The sequence below is a fragment of the Centropristis striata genome, chromosome 16 (genome assembly GCF_030273125.1).
Source record: "Centropristis striata isolate RG_2023a ecotype Rhode Island chromosome 16, C.striata_1.0, whole genome shotgun sequence".
Lineage (NCBI taxonomy): Eukaryota > Metazoa > Chordata > Actinopteri > Perciformes > Serranidae > Centropristis > Centropristis striata.
Window position 1 is genome coordinate 9116521 of NC_081532.1, and position 22413 is coordinate 9138933.

The 22413-nt window shown below is 36.7% G+C and overlaps 2 protein-coding genes across 2 annotated transcripts; both read right to left on the bottom strand.

Moving 5' to 3' along the window:
* Nucleotides 1–728: 728 nt before the first annotated feature.
* On the bottom strand, nt 729–9189 carry kif3cb (kinesin family member 3Cb). Its single transcript, XM_059353900.1, has 8 exons — nt 7536–9189; nt 7332–7433; nt 7014–7136; nt 5528–5646; nt 4628–4744; nt 3348–3462; nt 2672–2850; nt 729–2211 (listed from the first exon to the last, which is right to left on the bottom strand). Exons 1-8 carry the CDS (start codon nt 8940–8942, stop codon nt 2061–2063), a joined length of 2313 nt encoding a protein of 770 aa, XP_059209883.1. The 5' UTR covers nt 8943–9189; the 3' UTR covers nt 729–2060.
* Nucleotides 9190–10430: 1241 nt separating this feature from the next.
* Nucleotides 10431–20222, bottom strand: hadhab (hydroxyacyl-CoA dehydrogenase trifunctional multienzyme complex subunit alpha b). Its single transcript, XM_059353901.1, has 20 exons — nt 20074–20222; nt 18655–18696; nt 18476–18546; nt 17366–17499; nt 17055–17193; nt 16839–16958; nt 16399–16501; nt 16078–16200; nt 15848–15966; nt 15555–15611; nt 15351–15460; nt 14957–15091; nt 14217–14388; nt 13979–14065; nt 13751–13891; nt 13179–13247; nt 12830–13025; nt 12613–12727; nt 12278–12423; nt 10431–11153 (listed from the first exon to the last, which is right to left on the bottom strand). The coding sequence occupies exons 1-20, from the start codon at nt 20138–20140 to the stop codon at nt 11008–11010; spliced, it is 2292 nt and encodes a 763-aa protein (XP_059209884.1). The 5' UTR covers nt 20141–20222; the 3' UTR covers nt 10431–11007.
* Nucleotides 20223–22413: the final 2191 nt, after the last annotated feature.

A 22413-nucleotide genomic window follows, 5' to 3' on the forward strand; every position in this document is an offset into this window, starting at 1 on the left:
GTCTTCAAGTTTGCCCCTCAAATATCGTCACACTGTTAAAATAATCGCCTAACTATTTTTTTCAAGTTTTGCAGGAAACACAAAAAACTTCACCAAAAGTGTAACATATGACATTTGTTGATCATTTCACTCAAAAATGACGTAACAAAGGATGGCTATTGGCATAGTAATTACACTGTGTGTAAATTATGTAACTCAAGAGAAATAAATGACTTAGGCAATTTTTTGAACATGCCTTTGTGACTTAAGCAAGCTATGGTAACACTTTATTTTGAAGGTGTCTACATAAGAGTCACACAAGCCTGTCAGAAACATGACATGACAAGTATCATGAGCATTAATGTTACTTCAAAGTGTCATTAATGTTCATGACACATCCCATGTCATGTTTATGACACGCTCATGTCACTCTTATGTAGACACCTTCAAAATAAAGTGTTACCATATCTTGCTTAAGTCACAAAGGCATGTTCAAAAAATTGCCTAAGTCACATTTTATTTTGACTTAGGCATAATAAATCTGCTTAAGTCACACACTTGACATAGGCCATTATCTTAAACACATGATCTGATCAACTGAGGATGTAGGAGGAGATGATTTAGGCAAAAAAAAACAATTTTGACAAAAAATGACTTAGGCGATTATTTTAACAGTGTGACGATATTTATAATAAAGCTGCCAATTATGTCCAGGACCACAGCAAGACAGCAACTTGACAAAAATACAGTTTGCAGTTCAACATCATTCATCAGTTTTTATTTTCATATGTAAGCAAATTAACTTTGCACAATTTCACAACTATGAAAAATAAGGCAGCTAATCAAGAGAGCATTGCAAGCTTTCCTCACATGTTTGGCTCACAATTACATTAGCTATAAATTGAAGCAACAATTCATCAAGCATACAGGCTAAACCAGGGTGGCCCCCCAGTGGTTTCCCCACCACCCTCCACTTTTTTTGGCAAAGACCAGATACATTTCCATAAAAAAGGAAAAGGAAATTAAAATTGCATTAAACCAAAAATAAGAACTGTTAAGATATTCCAAACAATTACTTTATGTTTATGTCTGGTTTCTAATGATTATGTTTTGGCTGTGCTATTCATTGAGACTGGGGTAAGCCAAGAGAAACGACATGGTTTTAGGAAACTGTTGTCAAAAATGTTGTTTGTTTTCCTGTTTAAAGGGAAACTTTGGTATTTTTCTACCTGGACCCTTTTTTCCCATGTTTCGTATCTGAGTAACTAATAGGGACAACAATTTTTAAAATTTGTCCAGTATTAAGTGAGAGCGCTGCAGCAGGGTACTGCAAAAACTTGCAATTTACATTAACTTTAAGTGCTTGTTGATCCGGTGTTTTGTGTCTAACCAAATTTTCCTTAAGAAGAAGTCCTGTTTCGAAATCTCGAGAGATGACTTGTTACTGTAAGACCAAGAAAGTGACGAGGAGTGAGAGGGAGTGAGAGTGAGGAGTGAAGGGAGGTGTTTATTGTGTTGAAGGACAAAAAAAGCTTAGCTTAGTGTTATGTTCATGGTTGAACGTTTAGCTGACTTTGAAAGTGTGGAAGAGGCCACATAAAATTTTAGAAAGATACCTCCTTCCTTAGCGAGACTTGGCTAGTCACAACAACAAACAGACCAGATCAAGTGTAAGGTAAAGGTAACCACTTGTAATAACAATCTGAGCTTGTCAGGGGCAAAAACAAGCACTTATTGTGGACATAGATTGACAGTGTGTAATTGCAATGAAAAATTACATTGCAGCCTGTTTCGTGGGTGCCGAATGCTGCACTCAATACTGAACCAATTTTTAAAAAAGTGTAGTCCCCATGAGTCACAAAAACATGGGAAAAAAATGTCCTATTGAAAACCACCCAAGTTTCCATTTAAATTGAAAAAATTCGTACTAAAGTGATTCTTCAAAAAAAAAAGAAGAGTGAGAAATCAATTTAAAATCAAAGTAAAAGGTTTCCCCAGCCATCTCTCCCAGATGCCATTCTGAAGTCCTTTGTGCCACCTTGAACTAAGGCCAGCGTTGTGTACAGTTGTGTTGACACACATCAGGGGCTTGTCTGAATTGGACCTCCCAGAGGAAGATAGGTAGCTGAGGAGGGTCTTCGTCTCTGAGAGGGAGAGGAGCTCTCAGCTCCTGATGTCAGAGTGGCAGATGATGAGGATGATGGGATGGGTGCTGCTTGTGGTGCCTGATACCTTTAGACCATAAAAAAGAACAGATTTGATTTATTATTTAAGATGCAATATGATATAATATGTTTACTCTCCCACATCATAAAATAAATAAATGTATCCAGGATTTTCTGGGGTTGAATAATAACAATATATCTCTACGTATTCAATCAAGTGCTGAGACATTTTAAGGGCTATACCTGTGGGTTTGCATTGGAAAAAAGGTTGGTATTTTTGGCGAAGTTGGTCAACAAAAATATAAACTACACGTGGTATGTGGTTAATGGGGAAACAACATGCAAAGACTCATGTATAGTGCTTTGAAACCTACTTTCTGTATTGTAAATAGACAGCTCCTCTTTAACTGCCACCACTCATACATGCTTATAACTCTTTCAGAAACTATAACAGCAATGTCAGGTCTTATCCTGAATTAAAACTAAAAACAAGATCATGTCTTCCTTTCCCCTCTCTGTTCTCTCACCAGGATTGGGATTTTCTGACCCGCGATGACGCAGCACCCCTCTCTCTAATGGGAACGGTTGCCAGAAGATCTGGCAGCAGCCTGGGAGAGAAGGCTCTCTCCAGGTGAGCCCCATGGAGGTTCAAGGCGAACATGGTCGGTGGAGACATGTCTAACTCCAACAGCATTAAATTCTCAGCCTGTAAGGAAAGATACAAGTAAAATTGTTGTCATAATATTATAATTAATCCAAGATTGCAAGAAGAAGCCTCTTTGAATTTTTAAACTCAGAGCAACAGTGTGGACTACTGTACTGCTACATGGTTGTACTGGAATAATTGAAATAATTATTATATTATTACAGTATATGTGAGCATATATAGTACGGGTGGGTAATTTAAGTTTTCCCCTTGATGTTTTCCAAAAGACTGCATCCTTTTTCTTGTCTTTTCTTTTAAATCCAGCCATTGTTAGATTGCTTGTTTCTATTAGTACAGTGTTGTTTTACTTAGTGATATTATATTGATGTGTCATAAGATGCAACTGTTAAAGCTGTGGAGGGTTTCCATGGCTACAACCATCTTCACATCCTCCAGCTCCAACACGGAGGCTGGAAAAAAGGGTGCGTAAGACCATGATTTCACATCTCTCTCTCTCTCTCTCTGCTGTACTTTTTGCCAACTGTCCGAGCACTGACCTGGTATCTCGATGGGGCCCCGGTTGCCGTGGAAACAGCCATATGTGCATATTGGCTGATTGGCCTCTTGTATCCCACAGCAGAGAGAGGCCTTCTCTTGACCTGAGTGGGTGCACTGAGATAAAGACATGGGAAATGACATTTTGGATTCAGTTTAATACACAGAACAGTTAAGATATATACTCCATATATGGTCACAGTTGATCAACCCCCAGTAGGAAAAATCTACTGTTATCTTCCACTCAGCTGTCTCAGTAAAAAAAATACCAAGGGTGTCTGGTTCTCTTTATATAAAGATATCTGTTTCTTGGAGTACATCAATTTTTAATAACATATAGGGTCAGATTGCTTTACAGCCCTGCTGTGTATGTTTAAAACACCTCTGACTTTGGTGACTCCTAGTGGTTGTACCAAAATAGACAACGAGGCTGACTAATGCAAAAACTGGGGCCATTAGGCTTATTAAAAGATGCTATAATCACAATTTTACAGAGGCAAACTGTTGTATCTAGCATCCTAAATGAAGAGGGTAAAAGGGTAAAAACGCCCCAAGTAATGTCAGAATGCCCCTAAAAACCTTAATGTAACTGTATTATATCCTAATCCTAAATTAAACCTTAATTTTATTTTAATTCAATTAATTTATTCATATTTAAACCTTTAAGCCTGATACAAATTGTCGATTTTGTATGACTATCTTATTGCCTCTGGATGTCTGACAACTTTTATGGTTAAACAGAGATAAGGCAGAGGTTCTTATTATTGATCCAGATAGTCTAGCTCCCAATGTTGTCCAGGTCCAATCTAAGAAAACTTTGCGTTATATTTTAGATAGTGGGGACAAAAAAAAAATCATACACTGGTTGAATAATCAATCTATAACTTTAACTGAAGGAGGTCATTTGTGTTAAAAAATGATTTTGCAATGGTCACTTTCCTTCAGCCTGTCTGATCTATTTATAGTTCTGTTACTCATTTCTATATTTCCCAGAAGGTTTACTGACAGCCCTGCAGATGCATTAAGGTGTAATATATTAAGGTCAGAAGAACCAAATAGCAATAGCAGAGTTAAAGTTTGTTTCCCCAGTTTTAAAGAAGCAATAACAAGGCATTGCATTCTGCTCTATTTACTGTAGGTAAATGGAAGGTGTAGAAACTTGTGTTTCTGCTGCTTCAGCGATGGATTTCTCCAAACAGGTCAGTTTTTTTGCCCTTTTAAAATTACTTGCAATTTGTTTCGGAGGATTTTCCTTCTCTACTGTTCCACCTAAATCACTCACCTCTCTGATGGAATGACCGGCTGGAGTCTCCACTGATCCTCCTCACTGTCGAAGTGCAGCCGGTTCATTATCTTGTTCTTTTCCTCTGGAGGTATAAAGTTCTCAATCAAGAGATATCTGCAATGTGAGATACAAGTATGTCAGCCGAGATCACAGGAAGCATTCTATTAGAACAACAGTAAAATAAAATAAAATATTTTACTTTTTTCCCCTATGGAATGCCATTAAGTCAGTATTAAATGTGTAAATAAAAATAAATAATAAAAAAACTAAGCAATATGTATACAAATGCATGAATAAATGTAAACATAAAAATATAAATGAGTCAACATAGTTAAATAAATAAAGAAATATGTTTTTTATTTTAAAAATGACTTCTTTATGGACTAGATTTATTTATTTTTCATTTTACAATTATTTCACTTACTGTCTTTCACTTTTTTATTATACATTGACAATTAAAAAATATATATTTTCTGAGATAATAATGTCATTAAGTGAGATTAAACTGTGAGATTGAGACTGAGACTAAAATTAGAACTCAGAGAATATCCTGTTATTATTATTTCTCGTAAATTTACGACTTTAATCTTGAAAATTCTTGGACTTTTTTTATTACCCCACTCCCACCGGCAACAATGGCCCTAGTACAACACAGCTTTTAATGTATTTCATCAATTCTCCCAACAATCCCCCTGTTTTTTATTAAAAGATTGAAAACTGTAACTCTTCATGACTACAGTGTTGTAGCAATTTTGTCATGCTCAGTTTCATTAACTCTTAATTCTAATTTATGCTTTTCCTCTCTTCATGTGCACGTAAAATTAAATAGAAAACCACACATGATGCAAGAAAAAGAGACAAAAAGCAACAGACAACATTGACATTGTGGCCACTTACTTGTACTTGAGTTCTCTGGTGAGTTCAGTCTGTGTCTGTTCGAGCTCCTGTCTGGTTACGACATGTTCCTCAAAAACATCCCTCGTCTCTGCCCTGACCAGCTGCAGTTTGGCATACAGCTGTGAACAACAGGAACAAATAAAATATCATATTATCAGAATCCCGAAATCCTGTGCTTTGTTGTCAAGGATCAGCGAATAAATCTTCCTTTTGTGGCCTTTTTAAAAAAACATTTAACTGGATTACCATCATCCAGATATAAACTTTTCAGCGTGGGGTCACTTTTAGTATTTATATTTGAAGAGACAAATCAACACGGGGGGCAATTGTAAGAATTAACTGTATCATTGTAATAATATATTATTACTACTATTATTTCATTTTTTAAGAGCAAGCTAAAGACTCATCTTTTTAATTTGGCTTTTACTTGAACCATTTAAAAATATTTTTCTGCTCATGCATCTTAGTGTTACAACATCTTCTCTTTTATTTATTTATTTGCTACTATTAATTAGTCTTATGTATGTATATATATATATATATATATATATGTATAATCATGCTCTATTTTTAATTATTTTTTATTGTTTTAATCTTTTTAATCTAGATTGTTTACTTTTTATTGTTATTATTATTATTATTATTTACTTTTGTTATTTATGTAATTTAATTTTATCTTACCTTACTTTATTTTTTATTTATTTTATCAAATGAATTTCTAACCTGCTTCCAGTGTTTCCTCACTGCTCAACATTGAGATGGCACTTCCTCAGTTTGTGCTTTGTTTTTAATGGGATGGGTGGATGGAGGGTCAGGGGTGGAGGGTTGGGGATGGGCGGAGGGTGTTTGCTTGTTTCTATGTTTTATTATTATTATCATTATTATTATTATTATTTTCTCCTTTTTTATGTGAAGCACTTTGTGTTACATTTCTCTTGTATGAAAAGTGCTATACAAATAAAGTCTGAAGTCTGATGAAGTGTTAAATGAAAGTTAATTAAATATTTATTTCTTTTTACTTCACTGTACTGCAATGCTTAATAACTTAATCACTGTGTTAAACTAATCAATTGCAAATTATGAATAAATGAATATACTTTTGATGAATTTAAAAGTTTTATTACATTTTGTTGCTAAAATCCACCTTGCACCACACCTTTCCACTGGGATCAGTATAATCCCAATTTTTTTTTTTTTTTAATCAAAGGTATCCTAATCCCCCTAAAAATGTTTGACACAAACTGAAGGTTTGATCCAAATCAAAACCAAAACTGGATTACAAGATTTAAGAATCCCTTTTTTCTTTGGAGCAACCCATTATCAAGATTTCATCCAATCTGATCAGATTACCTCTGAACAACCCTGGTCCTGGTGATGTCTCTCTTGGAAAAAAAAAGGATTCTCAATTGCAGATAACTGATTAAATTATGACTAATTGCTTTTGCGATAAAAGCATTAGGACGCGTCAGCCGGTGACTCATCTTACCCTTTTCAGCTTTTTCGTCTTGTGTTCCACCTCCTGCTGCAGGGAGGAGAACGTCTCCCTCATCTCTAACGTCTCCTCGTCCTGCAACATCATCTGCTGCTGAATCTCTCGCTCTCTTCTTATCTGAAAATCACACAGAACAGTCAGCAACATTCAAAATGAATAAAAACAGCACGTCTGTAAAATGAAGTTCATTAACAAAACATCTCTGTGTAGATTTAGACAGCCCACCAGTATACTTATGTCACTATGAATGGTGACACAAAATAATGTTTTTTTAATGAGGGGGGATAATTGATTATTGTTTTTTTTACAAACCTGTTCTGCAATTTCTTGCCTCTTCAGCTCCAGCATTTTTTGCTGTTCATTAGTGTGATCAATTATAGTCTTTCCTCCCTCTAACAGTTTGCTCTCCATAGCCTGTGAACAAAGAAATACAATGAATTATTTATGTAAATTTCTTTTGTCCCACCAGTGTCTCATTTATCACACACTGTACTGTATTGTGATCTTCACAAGTACCTTATATTTCTCAATGATCTTCTCCAGAGCATCTTGATCCCACTGCATGTCCACTAAGCTTTTTCTGTTTTCAATCAGGTGCTTTAACTTCTCACCGCTCCGCTGGCAGGTCAGAGGCCTGGGGATGGCACTTCCATCTTTCACATGATATGATTTCACCTCTGGTTCCTCCTCGAAAGCCTTCCAAACATCTCCATCCTTCTCTCTGAGCATCTCCTCCTCCACACCCACCATACTCTTACTCAGTCTTTTGCTATTCCTTCTCCTCCTCCTCTCCTTTGCGAGCATCCCTCGCTCCTCTAGCTGGGCTTTTAAGCGTGCAATCTCCTCCTGAAACTCCCTCAGCAGGGCGTCTTTGGGATCCTCGTTAATCCGAGGTTTGTTCTTTATGTTCTTGGCCCTGCTGGCGTACCTCAGCGTGGCCAGGGATTCATCAAAGTTCTTGTGCGAAGGCCCCACTGTTGCGAGCATGACTGTCTTTGCGTTGCCACCCAGCGAGTCCTGGAGCAGGCGGGTCAGTTTGGAGTCCCTGTAAGGGATGTGGGTGCTCTTCCCATCCACCAAAGCTGAAATAACATTTCCCAGCGCTGACAGGGACAGGTTGATTTTGGCTGCTTCCTTTAGCTGCTGCCCCTTCACACCCGTCTTGCTCTGGCGCTCGCTGCCAGCCAAGTCAACCATGTTCAGCTTCCCAACCCGGATGTGGTCCTCGCCATCTGGCCCTACTTCACTACACTCCACGGTTATGACAAAAATGGCATGAGAGCGAGAGCTGCGTTCATTCATGTTAGTGAACGCCACAGACCTGGACTGGTTGCCTATGTTCATCACATGTTCGATCTCAGTGGCGTTCTTTGTGACCACAGAAGACAAGTCCCTCACATAAACACCAAAGTCTGGATTTTCTTTCAGCTCCAGTTTCTTGCTGTTATCTTTGCACAGCAGATCTCTGATTTCCTCCTGGTAGATCTCGAGGTATGATGACCTCACCAGGTATTTCTGGTTCTGAGTTCTGGATATTTGTGTGAAAATGTGCTGGAATGAATTTGGTATAACCCCTCTGATCTCTGGGTCGTTTGAAATCCCCTGCATGGTGTGTGTTTTACCTGTCCCGGTTTGTCCATAGGCGAATATAGTCCCGTTGAAGCCCTGGAGCACAGACTCCACCAGAGGTCTCACAGCATCCTCATAGATGTCGATTTGTTTTGAAGCCCAGCCATACACAGAGTCAAACGTGAACACTTTCATGGGCTCATCAGGTGGTGCCTTCGGTTTCCTGATGGTGATCTGCCCCAGTCTGTCATCAATCTGCAAAATGTTTTCACAGCCCGTCTTCTCCTCTCTCCTGCTCAATGGCCGGCAGCGGACCACCACCCTCACCGCCTCGCAGTGTTTGCTTTTTGACATTTTCTAGTCAGATATTTAAAAAAAAGTCTCCTCACCACGTCAAAAAGACATTTTCTCGGGCGGGGTCCACACAATGTTCCTTCTCCGTACAGGTGCAGCAGCTCTCGGTCAGACACACCTCATGTGAGCCGCTCTCATCATCCCCGTCAGCGTCTCCTCCGCCCCGAGCATCTCTCCGATCAGAAGACGCGATGTCACAGGATATTAAAGGATGCTGCTGCTGAGGAAAAACACCCAGCCCCGGCCCAGCCCACACAGCCTCCCCGCGGTACACACCCTGCTCTGCGGACAATAGAGATAAGACATGTGACCTGCGCAACGAATTGGATTGGAGCGAATGTTCTCATGGTTCACAGCCGTGGTCTCATTCTGTACTCGTGATTAATTACCCTACTGATAGGTGAGCCCATACCAGCGCAGTTTTCAAATCCAGACTTATAACGTTATTATTCCATTATGACTTCTGTTAACCCTTAATAGGGCACTCATTGAAATACTTGCAAATTCCAAATTTCAACCTTAGAGAATATGGGAGGATATTACCTACACACAGCCAGAATGTGGACTGCGAATGTGTAAAAAAAACAAAAACATACGGACCCGGGGGAGGGGGGGTAATATTTTGAGAAATAAGTTTACGAGATTTAAAGTGGTGAATCTGCGAGAAAAAAAAGTTGCTTTTTCCGCAAATTTTTTCTGTTAAATCTGTGACTTTTTTGTTGTATTTTTATTTATATTCATACTTGGCCCTAATACGCCGTCATAGTCAAGTTCTCCTGGTACAAGCCACTGAAGACTAACTCTATTTGTACGACTGTTTCTTGCAGTCTTTTTTCAAAATTTTTCACTTTTACATTGGAGGTCAAGGTCAATAAAGTTGATATTATATTATTATCATACCTGATTGGTCTGATGTCATGGTGTCACTGTCTGTGACGTAGTCTGATCTTTGCTGATTAGCTGGAAAAAAATCCATGTGGTTCTACGACCTCACACAGAGACATGGGGACCCCATTTTGATATCCACTGAAGTTACCAAATATAGTTATTCGCCCAATAATCTTATTTTTAATACTACTTACTCATACTATTTTTCTATTTATTTTAAGCTTTACCTTATTTTTTAAAGTATTAGGATCTATATGTGTTAGTAGGATCTATATGTGTTATTTCCGCTTTTGAATTACTGACATTAATGAACTTTTCTAGAATATTCTAATTTATTGAGATGCATAGTCAGCTCTTTTAAACTGCACCTTAACCTTAATTGCACAATAAAAATACATAATTTAGCAAAAAAAAAGTAATGTCTTATCGGAACCCAACAGCCGTTTGATATCATGTAAAAACTTCTTTAGAAGGCCAAACAGACATCAGATTTTTCAAACGAACTCCTTAATTTTTTACTCCAACTTCTCTATACAGCACCTTGAACCTACTGCATGCTCTACGGCTGGTACTTGAACGCACCTTGAGAGGAAACGCAGATTTGATTCAATACCAAAGATTTATTTAGGCTTCGCATTTACACATTGTTCAAACAAAGCCAGAGAATCTTTAATGTACAAAAGAAGAGAGCCAGTCACTGCATCATACTGCTAGACATTCATCAATAATTAATTTGCCAGTTAAAACATTTTAATTCTTTTTTTTTTCTTTCAGAATCTCTTTACATCTGCAATGTGTAAATAATCGGCCTCCTTTTGCTCCTCAATCTATACAGCATCATCATCAAGTAAATCAATAATGTTAAAGTACAAAAAAAGAACATCCAATTTTTCCAACATAACACACCCAGTTGCCACTTTAGTAGGTGCACCAGCTAAAAGTAATACAACATTCCTGTAATAAATCTTAGTAGGTCATAGTGTTCAGTTTTTTATGTTGAGGCATAGGACTGCTGTATTAGGCTGCTTTAGCTTTAGTTTTAGCTAGGTGCACTTAATAAACTGGCCACAGGAGCGTACTTTCAGTAGGTTTACTCCACTCATGATATCAACGTTAGGCACATTCTAGCTGCAAACTGGAGGTCTATTGAAAGCTACTGGCACACACGGTGAGTCGGTCACTTGTGAAATTTCTTGCTGGAATCCTTTGCGTGATCGAGAAGGAGCTGGCATGGTGTGAAGTGATTCCCGTAGACGGCTTCATATTGCCTCATCTTCTCCACCAGCTTGTCAGCACCAAAGCTGTCCACGAAACGGAAAGGTCCTGGAAATGTTAAGATATTGTGTTAGAAACATTATCGCAGGATACATTTAAAATAAAAGATAGCAACATTGCTTGATATTTGTTTTAATGTTTCTATGCAGAGTTCATATGCTTTTTAAAATGTAAAAATTAAGCACCTTTAAAAAGGTATCTAAACCAAAATCTTCTGATTTAAAGCATTTATCACATTTAAACAACTTTCTGAACTTACTATAAATGCAATTGGAAAAATAAAGGTTAAATAATTAATTTACCCATAGCAATCAATGTATATTGACAATTTGGTTAGTTTACAAGCCTTTTCATATTAACTTTGACTGTATGTTTTGTCATAATATTTAATGCTTAAAGGATCAGCAGAGGACGTATTTAGCTATGAATGCTAAGTAAAGAAAAGATCTTTAGTCCGTTCAAACAACAAAAAGGATCAAATGGGTAAAAGAATCATATTATCCCAAAAAAGGATTTACATCAGAAAAGTTTAGTGCTACAATGTCAGACTTGTTTCATTCCAAAGCAAAGATTTTTGGGTTCTAAAGAGTGATTATGGAGATGAAAACTAGTTACTGTATTCACATTCAAGCATATTCCTAACCAGGAAAATGTTAAAATTAAGTACTATTTAAGACTTTGCAAGACCCCTGTCAACGAAGAGCTATTCTGCTAACAGTGGGATGTTTCATACAGCTTGGTTGCTGGTTAAACCAGGCTTATTTATTTGTACATTTGAGGCATGTTTTCCCGGACGTCCCGACGAAAAGAGGGGGGGCTACCTGGTTGATCCTGCCAGTAGCATATGCTTGTCTCAAAGATTAAGCCATGCAAGTCTAAGTACACACAGCCGGTACAGTGAAACTGCGAATGGCTCATTAAATCAGGTATCCATTTAAAGCTTAGTTTCACCTCAAACTAGACTGAGTTACTGAACTATAAATAATACTACATCGACAGGTAAATTGGTCCTTAAGGTCTGAATTTCATCTTAAAATGCTTTTTTTCCCCACTACAATTTCTGGGCCTTCAAATCCACACAAAAGACACCCTTGATGCTCTTTTCATTGACAGAGGATGCGGCCTCGGAGCACAAGTGGCTCAGATGACCGTGACTAAGGTTGAACTCTGACCTCCAAGGCAGGGGGGGAATCCCAGACCAAACACAGCCCCGATGTCTCCCTCCAGAGGGTTGTTCAAAATGCCCTCCTGCAAACACAGCACGGCCTCGTTGACGAATCGGGAAACGAGCCTGTACTGCACGTCAGAGTCTGAAGAACTGGAAAAAGACGTAATGTAAAATGTAAATCCAATATCACGGCTCAATAGGTCTTGTTTTGTCTCGTAAAAATAAGAAATGGAACCATTTGTCAATATCAACAGCAAGCCCTTTTATACATGCAATTATAGTAGTAATTTGACAAAAGACTACATTGCTACTTTTCCCAATAGTCTAGTGTCAACTTACACAGCAGGGTTTGGTGTCAACTTGTACTTCTCAAGAAGATCTCCAATTTCTGGGTTCACTTCTTTGGTCTTGAGTCCTGGCTGGTAGATGTAGCAGCCCTTTCCTGATTTGCGACCTTGAGGGAAAAAAAAAAAAAAAAGTTAAATAAAACATGTATGCATGCATTCAAAATTAAATACTTAACCCATCTAAAACTGAGCACAATCATTTAATGTACCCTTGAATCCCATCTCCACCATTGTCTTCAGAACCTCCACATTTCCACCACCAAAGCGGGAGCCAAAAGCTTTGCCCAGGTCTTCGGCCACGTGGGCGGCAACGTCAATACCAACTTCATCAGACAGTGTGGCTGCACCCACAGGGAACCCAAAGCTTGTGGTGAGTGCATCCAACTTCTTGGGGTCAACTCCTTCCTGGAAATGGAATTGGATGAATTAATCATACATTTAACAGCCATCATGAAATAATGAATATAGTTTAAGTGAGCCAACTCACTTAGGATTTAAGACCTAATACAATGTCAGCTGCATTTTCTACAGTAGTCATTTAGTAGAAGTACTACTAACCTGAAGCACTCGCACTGCTTCTGCCAACATGGGAGCCAGACACCTTGTCGTATAAAATCCAGGTCCGTCCTGCAAAGAAATTTATTGAAGTGCAATTACAATTTAATTATTAATGTGCATCATCGTGGTTGTCATTACTTAAAGCTCACTACTGTTGTGGTTAATATATTTGCTGAATCAACTTAAACCACTTAACCTTGTTGCAATTTTTAAAAGGTTGAAGAAATATTAATTGTTTAGTAACCAGTGTTGGGATCATTTTAAAAAAGTAATCTTTTACACATTACCTATTTCACTTACTTACTTATTGAATACAAAAGGAGTAATGGTCATTTTAAAAACCTGGCGGCCATCATTTTGAAAATGGGGCATTTCTTGGAGTAAAAAGTTGGTAAACGTTTAGTATGTATTTAAGTATCTGATACTACTGTAAACCACTGAGAAATGGTTTTGTTAGAATTGTTTTAAGGTTAAACCATATTTGCACCTGAATGTGATAATAGTAATGTGCCATTTTGTCACCCCAGCACTGTTAGCAAGTGCACAGAAACAAACATGACGTTTAACCTCACCCCAACGACAATGATGACTTTCCCCTGCTTCAAGCCGACGGCCACGGCAGACGCTGTCGTGTCCTTTGACGTCTGATCTGTTGTTATAATCTCCAGGAGCTGCATCTTGTCCACTGGAGAGAAGTAGTGCATCCCAATCACCTGATGATACAAAGGAAATTATTACATCAAACACTGTTCTCCTTCATTTAGAAGTACTTTTAAACTTCAAAGCTCCCCGGTGCAAACCTTGTCTGGTCTCTTGCTGGCAGCAGCGATTTCCTTGATGGGCAAAGCAGACGTGTTGCTGGCAAATATGCAGTGAGGGGGAACCACCTGCAGAAATATGTTGGTTAATTAGTTTAGCTGTGACTTTGAGCTCAATCTGACAGCTGGATATACTGCTACAAAAATTATATTTACAACAAAGCAGGCACATTCTCTTTGTACTAAAAAGAGGCTTAATATGCCTCGGTTTCACACTTACAGCCTCCACCTCCTTCAGGACGGCATGCTTGATGTTAATGTCTTCAAACACAGCTTCAATAACCATGTCAGCCTTTTCAAAGCCACTGTAATCCACCTGGCCGGTCAAGTTGGACAGTATGGAGTCTCTCTGAAATGACGTGATGTTCTTCTTTTTCGTCTTGTCGTTGAGCCTTGTTTAAAAGGAGACACACATTTTAGTTTCCAACACATATGTGCTACAAAATTTACGTTTAATTTTAAATATCATATTTCATTTAAAAAGCTATTCTGTCATTAGACGAGAATGATACTTGAACACCACAACCCATCAGCTGGTTTTAAAGGTTTGATTGCCCAATTTCAGACGGTCCTTGAACAAATCGTGTGACAAAAGTGATATTTCATCAAATCACTTCATTTTACATGTCTTATTTAAAATCTTGTTGAAAATAAACTGTTTGCACTAACCAGATCCTGTAAAAAAACATTTAATTCTGTCATGTGACAAAAAAGGAATTCAAATAAATTGTATTTGCCTTTTTCCATGATCATTACAACTGTGCTATACTGCACAAAATATTTTTTTGTTCTCCATATTTCTAGTCATGATTGGGCTGTTTGCAGAGAAGTGCAGGACTTATTATATTATACATTTACTGCAGTAATAAATGAGCCTGTGGTGAGTAAAATGTGATAGGAGCTAAAAGAAACTTAGATTTACATTTACTAAAATGTACATTTTCTAATATGATAACCCACCCTTTGTAAACCTGCTGCTGTCCCCTGGCCAGTCCAGGCACGGTGGTGTCCTTCAGGATCGTGTGTACACCTTTGTCCACAGTAACCTGGGCGACACCTGCTCCCATCAGACCTGCTCCCAAGATGGCAAGAGTCCTTGTGGTAAACAATAAAAAAAACAGACAATTTAAATTTACCACAAAAAATGCAGGATGAATCTTATATTTGTTTAACACTAAAGCAAAGACTCTGGACAGGTTTCTATTTGCCTTCAGTGTGAATGTGACTTTGTCAATATTGCCGTCCAAATATTTAACCATGACCAGACAAACTGGTCGGAAATAACGGTTGTATATGTGTTCATTATCCCACATCACACACACAAGCTCAGTGTGGGAAAGCGATACACACTTACTTCACTTCTCTTTGAGGAACTCCAAAGCGGTTCTTCTTGCACGCGACTTGACCGTGGTAGAGACCAATCAGGGCTGCAGATTCTGAAGTTTTTGCCAACTGTCCGAAATTCTGTGACAAACATGGAAATCGATGATGCTCACTTGCACAATGGGATACTGTCAATACCAAGTTTGCCACAGATGTAGGCCTCCAAATAACTTACCTGAGATTCAGCCAGGTATCCAGCAACAGGGCCTTGTTCTATTCCAGTCTTTGCACTCTGAGAAGGGAAAATATTTCACAGTTTAAAAATGAGACTAACTTTCATAAAGGATTCTAACATTATTAACAAAATCAGATAGTCTGCTACTGGATTTTTCAAACCAATTGTTAATTTTTGTTTTGTTTTACTTTTAAGTCACACTCATTTCTTTAAGCTTCCAAATATATACAATTAAAAAAAAAAAAGTTATTGCATAGAAGGATTTTTTTTTTTTTTTTTTTTTTAAAACTTACTTCGATGATTTTCAGGGGTGCTGGATAAAGTCCTTTGCTCTGCTTCATAACTTTACCGTGGACAGTTTTGTAAATCTGATTCCGCACGATCTCAAAGCTCATAACGTAGTCTTGAATTTCTGTGGAGAATGAACATTTTCTCCTTAATGTAGCTTTTTTTTTTCTCCATGATGAAAAAAACTAAAGTGACAACACATAGTCCAATGCTCAATTAATGCATCACAACTTACTCTGCATCGTGCTTTTCTCTTTGCTGAGGGGGATCTTCTTATTGACGATCCCTTTGGCATATTCAATGGCAACTTCCTCAAGGTAGTCTATTGTTCTTTCCTCTGGACTCTTCAGTCCAGGTCCTTTAAGAAGCAGCAGAATCATGACAAGATTCAGTTTAACAGTTAGTTATAATCTAAAGAGCAATAAAAGACTCAATCTTTTATCAAGCAGTTTTTTGGATTACTGACAAACAATTACAATATTTACAGGTGGCAATACTTTAAAACCACTTGAAGCAGTATAATGTTATTTAATATATGAGAGTCAGGATAGCTTACCTAAGGGGTCTACAAGTTGGTTGACGAGCCCCATCTTCTTGGCTTTATCAGCTCGGATATTTCTTCCTGTTAGCATCATGTCGAAAGCATTGGGTAGACCAACCTACAGGTGATAAAATAAAACATATGAACTTATTTATCATCAGTATTTCCAGTAGATATAGTCCTGTAAATTTGAAAGACAGTGTTTTTTTATACAAGACATGGTGTAATAATCTGTTTGCAGCCTCTCCATGGTGCACGTAAACATCTTAAACCAATTATGAGCATTAACCAGATTATTTTGCTTTACAGCCTCGCCATTTCAGGCCTTGTCCTGATACAAGATACTGTGTTATAACAAATATAGGACACACTAAAACTGCATCACATTTTTTGTCTTTAAATAATGTAAAAGTACTTTAAACAGCATATTTAGGGAATATTATTTCAGTACTAACCATCTTGGGGAGTCTCTGAGTACCACCAGCTCCAGGTAGGAGACCTAGCATGACTTCAGGAGTACCAAGAACTGTCTTCTTGCTCTTTGTTGCAATTCTGTACTGGCAGGCAATGGCAAACTAAAATGCAAAGAGAGGCCGTTAGAGAAGGCATTATTATCAATCATCAGAGTCAAATATTTCCAGTGTAGTCAAACTGAAATATTATCCGTTTACCTCCAAGCCTCCTCCTAAGCAGGAACCATTGATGGCAGCAACAATGGGTTTAGGTGATTTTTCAATCAGATCGAACATCTTCTGCCCTTCCTGAGAAAGTTGGGTGACCTCTTCTGGAGTCTTGCAGGCCTGGATCATACTGTAACAGATGTGAAGTACATCAAAAGAAAATCCAAGGCATGGCCATTTTAACAATTAATTCAAATATAATAAAATATCTCAATTCAGTCATTCACGCACACAACAGTAGAAGTCACAATTACAGGAATAAAATGCCACACACAATTAAAATATATCACACATTGTCTTACTTAATATCTGCTCCTGCAATAAAGCATCCCGGCTTTGAAGAGATGAGGACAGCACTTGTAACATTGTCGTTGGCCCACACTTCCTGCATTACCTCTCCCATCTCCTTTTGCATTTGGATTGACAGTGTGTTGACCTGGAGGTTGAAATGACCATTAGGTTAACATCACACTCACATAATGCAGAAGTGAAAACTGTCAGTCATTTTTAAAATTAATTTTAATATGTCCATTTGTATAACATTTACTCACTCTGTGTTATCTTAAATTCTTGAAGAAAACTTTGTTTCTCTCATATAGCTCCAGTGAATGGCAAATCCAAAAACTGAGTAAATCCAAAATGATATGAAGTAAATGGGGGCAGCATTTAACATCAGCAAAAATGATTAAAAAAAAAAAAATCCATTTACAGACTCTCACAACTTGGGCAGTTTAACCTAAGAATAAGTAAATGGGTAGCACACCTGCGCCAACATGAGACCTCAGTGGCAGAACTGTTTTAAATATAGATTTTAATGAAAATGCATGCTTTTGTAGCAAGTATACAGCTGGATAAATGAACTTGGATTATACTGTACAAGTTGTGTGAGAGTTGGTAAACATATGTCCCCATTAACTTAAGTTTATAAAAAGATTTACTCCATTTTCAGATTCTCGGTTGACCAGGGAGTTATGCGAGTAAAACAGTTTTCTTCAAGAATTCAAGGTGACACAGGGTGAGTGATTGATATAAGAGGTTTCACAATTAAATTCTAAACTAAAACTTGATAAAAATATGTTTTCACTTACAATTATTGAAATCAAAAGCAGGAGCAGCAACATTACAAATCAGATCCTTAGGCCATATGATATATGGCAGTTAGATCACACTTGATACCATATATCCCATCTTTAAAGAAGATTTTAAATGAGAAAATGTCTGTTGTCAGTTCATAAAACCAATGATCTGCTGATAATTATCAATCAAGAATCAAAAGTCTAACAATAACATGGCCTTCAGTGCTGCTGGGGAAAAAAAAGTCTAATCAAACTGGTTTTGGAAACTCAAGACACCCCTTATTGATATACAAATGATAATTTAAAGGATGGAGTATTCCTTTCATGACCACACACCTTGGAGTTTGGGTCGTTGATCCGCACAACAGCAACATCGCCCTTGACTTCATAGTTCACATGGGTTCGGGCTAAAAATAGAGAAGGAACACATTCTATAGTGGGAAAATAATTATGTCACTGCACAGGGTGACCTCTTTTCACCCATACACTGCATTAATGTGAATGTTTATAATTACCTAGCATTGCAGGAGCTACTGAGAAGGTGCGAGAAGTACCGCCTGTAAAAAAAAAAAAAAAAAAAAGGGAAATGACAGTAGGCAAAGTTTGTTACAGTAATTGTTTGAACATATCGTCACCCTCTTAAAATAATTGCCTTACTCATTTTTTCAAGTTTTGCAGGAAAAACAAAAAAATTCACCAAATGTGTAACACATGACATTTATTGATCAATTCACTCAAAAAGGATGTAACAAAGGATGGCTATTGGCATAGTAATAACACTGTCTGTAAATTATGTAACTTAAGAGAAATAAATTACTTAAGCAATTTTTTGAACATGCCTTTGTGACTTAAGCAAGATATGGTAACACTTTATTTTGAAGGTGTCTACATAAGAGTCACACAAGCCTGTCAGAAACATAACATGACAAGTATCATGAGCATTAATGTTACTTCAAAGTGTCATTAATGTTCATGACACATCCCATGTCATGTTTATGACACGCTCATGGCACTCATTGGTAGACACCTTAGAGTAAAGTATTACCAATACTAGTGTCAACAATAAAACACTGTTTAATCTGAAAACTAAACAATCTCCCTCTTTGTCTAAGAAGTGACAATTAAAGGGGTAAAATCACATGATCTGATCAACTGAGGATGTCGGCGATTTTACCATAGGTGGCCGCCGTCATGAGGAGATGATTTAGGCAAAAAAATTAAACTATTTTGACAAAAAATGAGTTAGGCTATTATTTTAACAGTGTGACGATATTTAACACGTCATGCAACCTGGTGCACAATTGCTGAGTTGCTTCAACGTCCATATAAGAAACACTATAGAAAAGCCTTTAAAAATGTAGATAAACGAACTATCTACCTACAACACACTGTATATGTGACGTTCCCGTAATACAGCCATGACCTCAGACAGACTCGCTGTGCTGTGCAATCCAGAAGAGAAATGACCCTTCACCTACATTCTCTGCTGCCATTCAGACAGAAGCCAACACAATGGCTGATCGGTCACACAGGTCTTCATATTCATGTCTAAACTGTCCTAACAGAGACATCTTATTGTCCCAAGAAGAAGCGAACAGTCTGATTTAAAACTTTAATTTTGACCCAGAGACGTAACTTACGTAGCAGCCAATGTGCTAGCATAGTTAGCAAGTTTTACTTAAGTTTGCTCGCTAAAACAAAAAAGTTCCACTTTCAATTAATATTCTGGAGAGACTTTAATTTAGATAAAGGTATGCTGTAAATACAAAACGACCCACCTGAATGAAGTACTACCACACATTTCTGCATTGTACTCTACGGAGCTAGCTGCTAGTCTAACAAGCTAATCACCCATCTACGACCTTAGCAAACGCCGCAGTTTGAGCATCATTCTCCACGCTGGTTTCGTTTTTACAAATATATGTTGTTTCTACCTGTGAAGAGAGCGTATTGCCTTGGTGTGAATCTGGAAAGAACACCAAGGGCTCGTACACCAGCCATCTTGGGAGGGGAGGTCAGCCAGAAGCGGTGTGAAGTAAAGTGAAGTGAAGCTAGCTCCCTCGCTGTCAAAGTACAATCATTGGTACTTGGGAGAGGAGAGCAAGATTGGTGACTTTATGCCACTTCCTGAAACTCGGCTCAATCAGAAAAGAACCTGATTGGCCGTCATTGAAATTACTCGTATATCATTGGCTGAAAATGAGGTACTTGCATCTCATTGGACGTTCAAGGACTACAAAACTCCTCTTAAATCTCCCACTTTCCCAAGCTCGACCAGCCTGACGAAGGAATTTATGAAAGTAATAAATTAATTGAGCCTGAAATAAACCATACATCCGAACACTGACGACTAGAAATAATTTATTTTTAAATTCAATTTTTTATTCAAATTATATATATATATATATATATATATATATATACAAATTATTATGAATATGATTAATAATAACAATAATAATAATAATAATAACAATAATAATAGTAATAATAATAATAAAAATAATATATTGGGTTTATAATATAAACCCAATATCCGAACACCGACGACTAGAAGTAATTTATTTTTAATTATATATTTTAAATATATATATATATTACAAATTTGTGCATATAGCAAACCTGCAATCAAAAATAAATTAAAAAATAATATAAACCCAACATCTGAACACTGACGGCTAGAAATAATTTGTATATTCAAATTATATTATATATATAATAAATTAATGAATTATTATTATTATTATTGTTATTATTATTATTATTATTATTAATAATAATAATAATAATGATAATAATAATAACAATAACAGCAATAATAATAATAATAATAATAATAATAATAATAATAATAATATAAACCCAACATCCGAACACTGACAACTAGAATAAATCTGTTTTAAATTCAAATTGTAGTTGAAATTATTATTATTTATAATTTTTAGGTCAAATATATGAATTTGTAGGCATTACAAATGTGTGCATATAACAAAACTGCATTTAAAAATAATAAAAAATAATATAAACCCAACATCCGAACAGTGAAGACTAGAAACAATTTTAAAAAAATTCTTTTTTCATTAAAATTATTTACAAAATATTTTTAACCCAAATATAAGAAGATGTAGTAATTACAAAAATGTGCCTACAGCAAACCTGCAAATGTTAAAATAATAATAATAATAATAATAATAATAATATACCTTATGTGAAAGCAATTGCAGCATGCTGCCACAAGGCGGAAGCGGAAATCAGTTTGAGAGACTTCCAACTTTTTTGTCCTGGAAGGTTTTCATTGCCTTTGGCTACTGATTTTAGAAAACTGTTAGTGGTTCATTTGAATTTCACATATTTGACGATCATCCTAACTATCCTTCAGGGCAAACTGTTAGAACTGTAACTGTAACGTTCACAAATGCCCATTTGAAGGGTTTATATCTTTTTGGAACTAAATGGATTCTTCCATTGAGACCACCTCAATACAAAACAAAAAAAGGCTTTTTGGACATACTACATATAACCAATATTTAATATATACATTTGACATTTTATTATATGTTACAATAACATATAATAAAATGTTTGTGATTACTTTTGGACCTGTTGAACAGTCTCTTAATTAATGTTCACTCAATAAAGCTCAAGGCAAAATGATTGGTTAATGAAGTCTGTTCTATTCCGTTATTAAGTTTGTACAAATAAATTTATGTTTTAGTTATTCCTATACTGCAAGCAGTTACTCACAACTATAGATATTCATTAATCCACACTCTGCAGCTACACAGTTTGAATTTAAGGCTGTTAATTTACATGCAAAATCAAGCAAAATGCAAATACATGCAAACTGACTGCACACCACTTCCAAAAATAAAAAGTTCACTCATTACAATGTTAGCATTTGCTGGGAATAAAGAACCAAACTCAAATCATTTAGACATTTTCAAGAGTCATATATTTTATGAGTAACAGTTATATCAAAGAGACATTTCCCCTTGAAAATGAAATTTGAGCTCTAAAGAGGTTATCCAATATGTCAAAAAAACATAAAAAACATTTAAAGGAAAGACTGAAACATGAAAGTTCATTCCTACATCCTGTATCGATCACAGCACAAAGGTGACACCCTGTGTACAAACTAGTGAATTACATTACATAGACCTTTCTTTAAGAAATGGCTCCCACACATTTAAACAGGTGACCACTGTCACTGAGTTCATGCTGAGTATGGCTGAAGTTTACTTTAAATGTTATGATGGCCAGGGATAAATATAGCT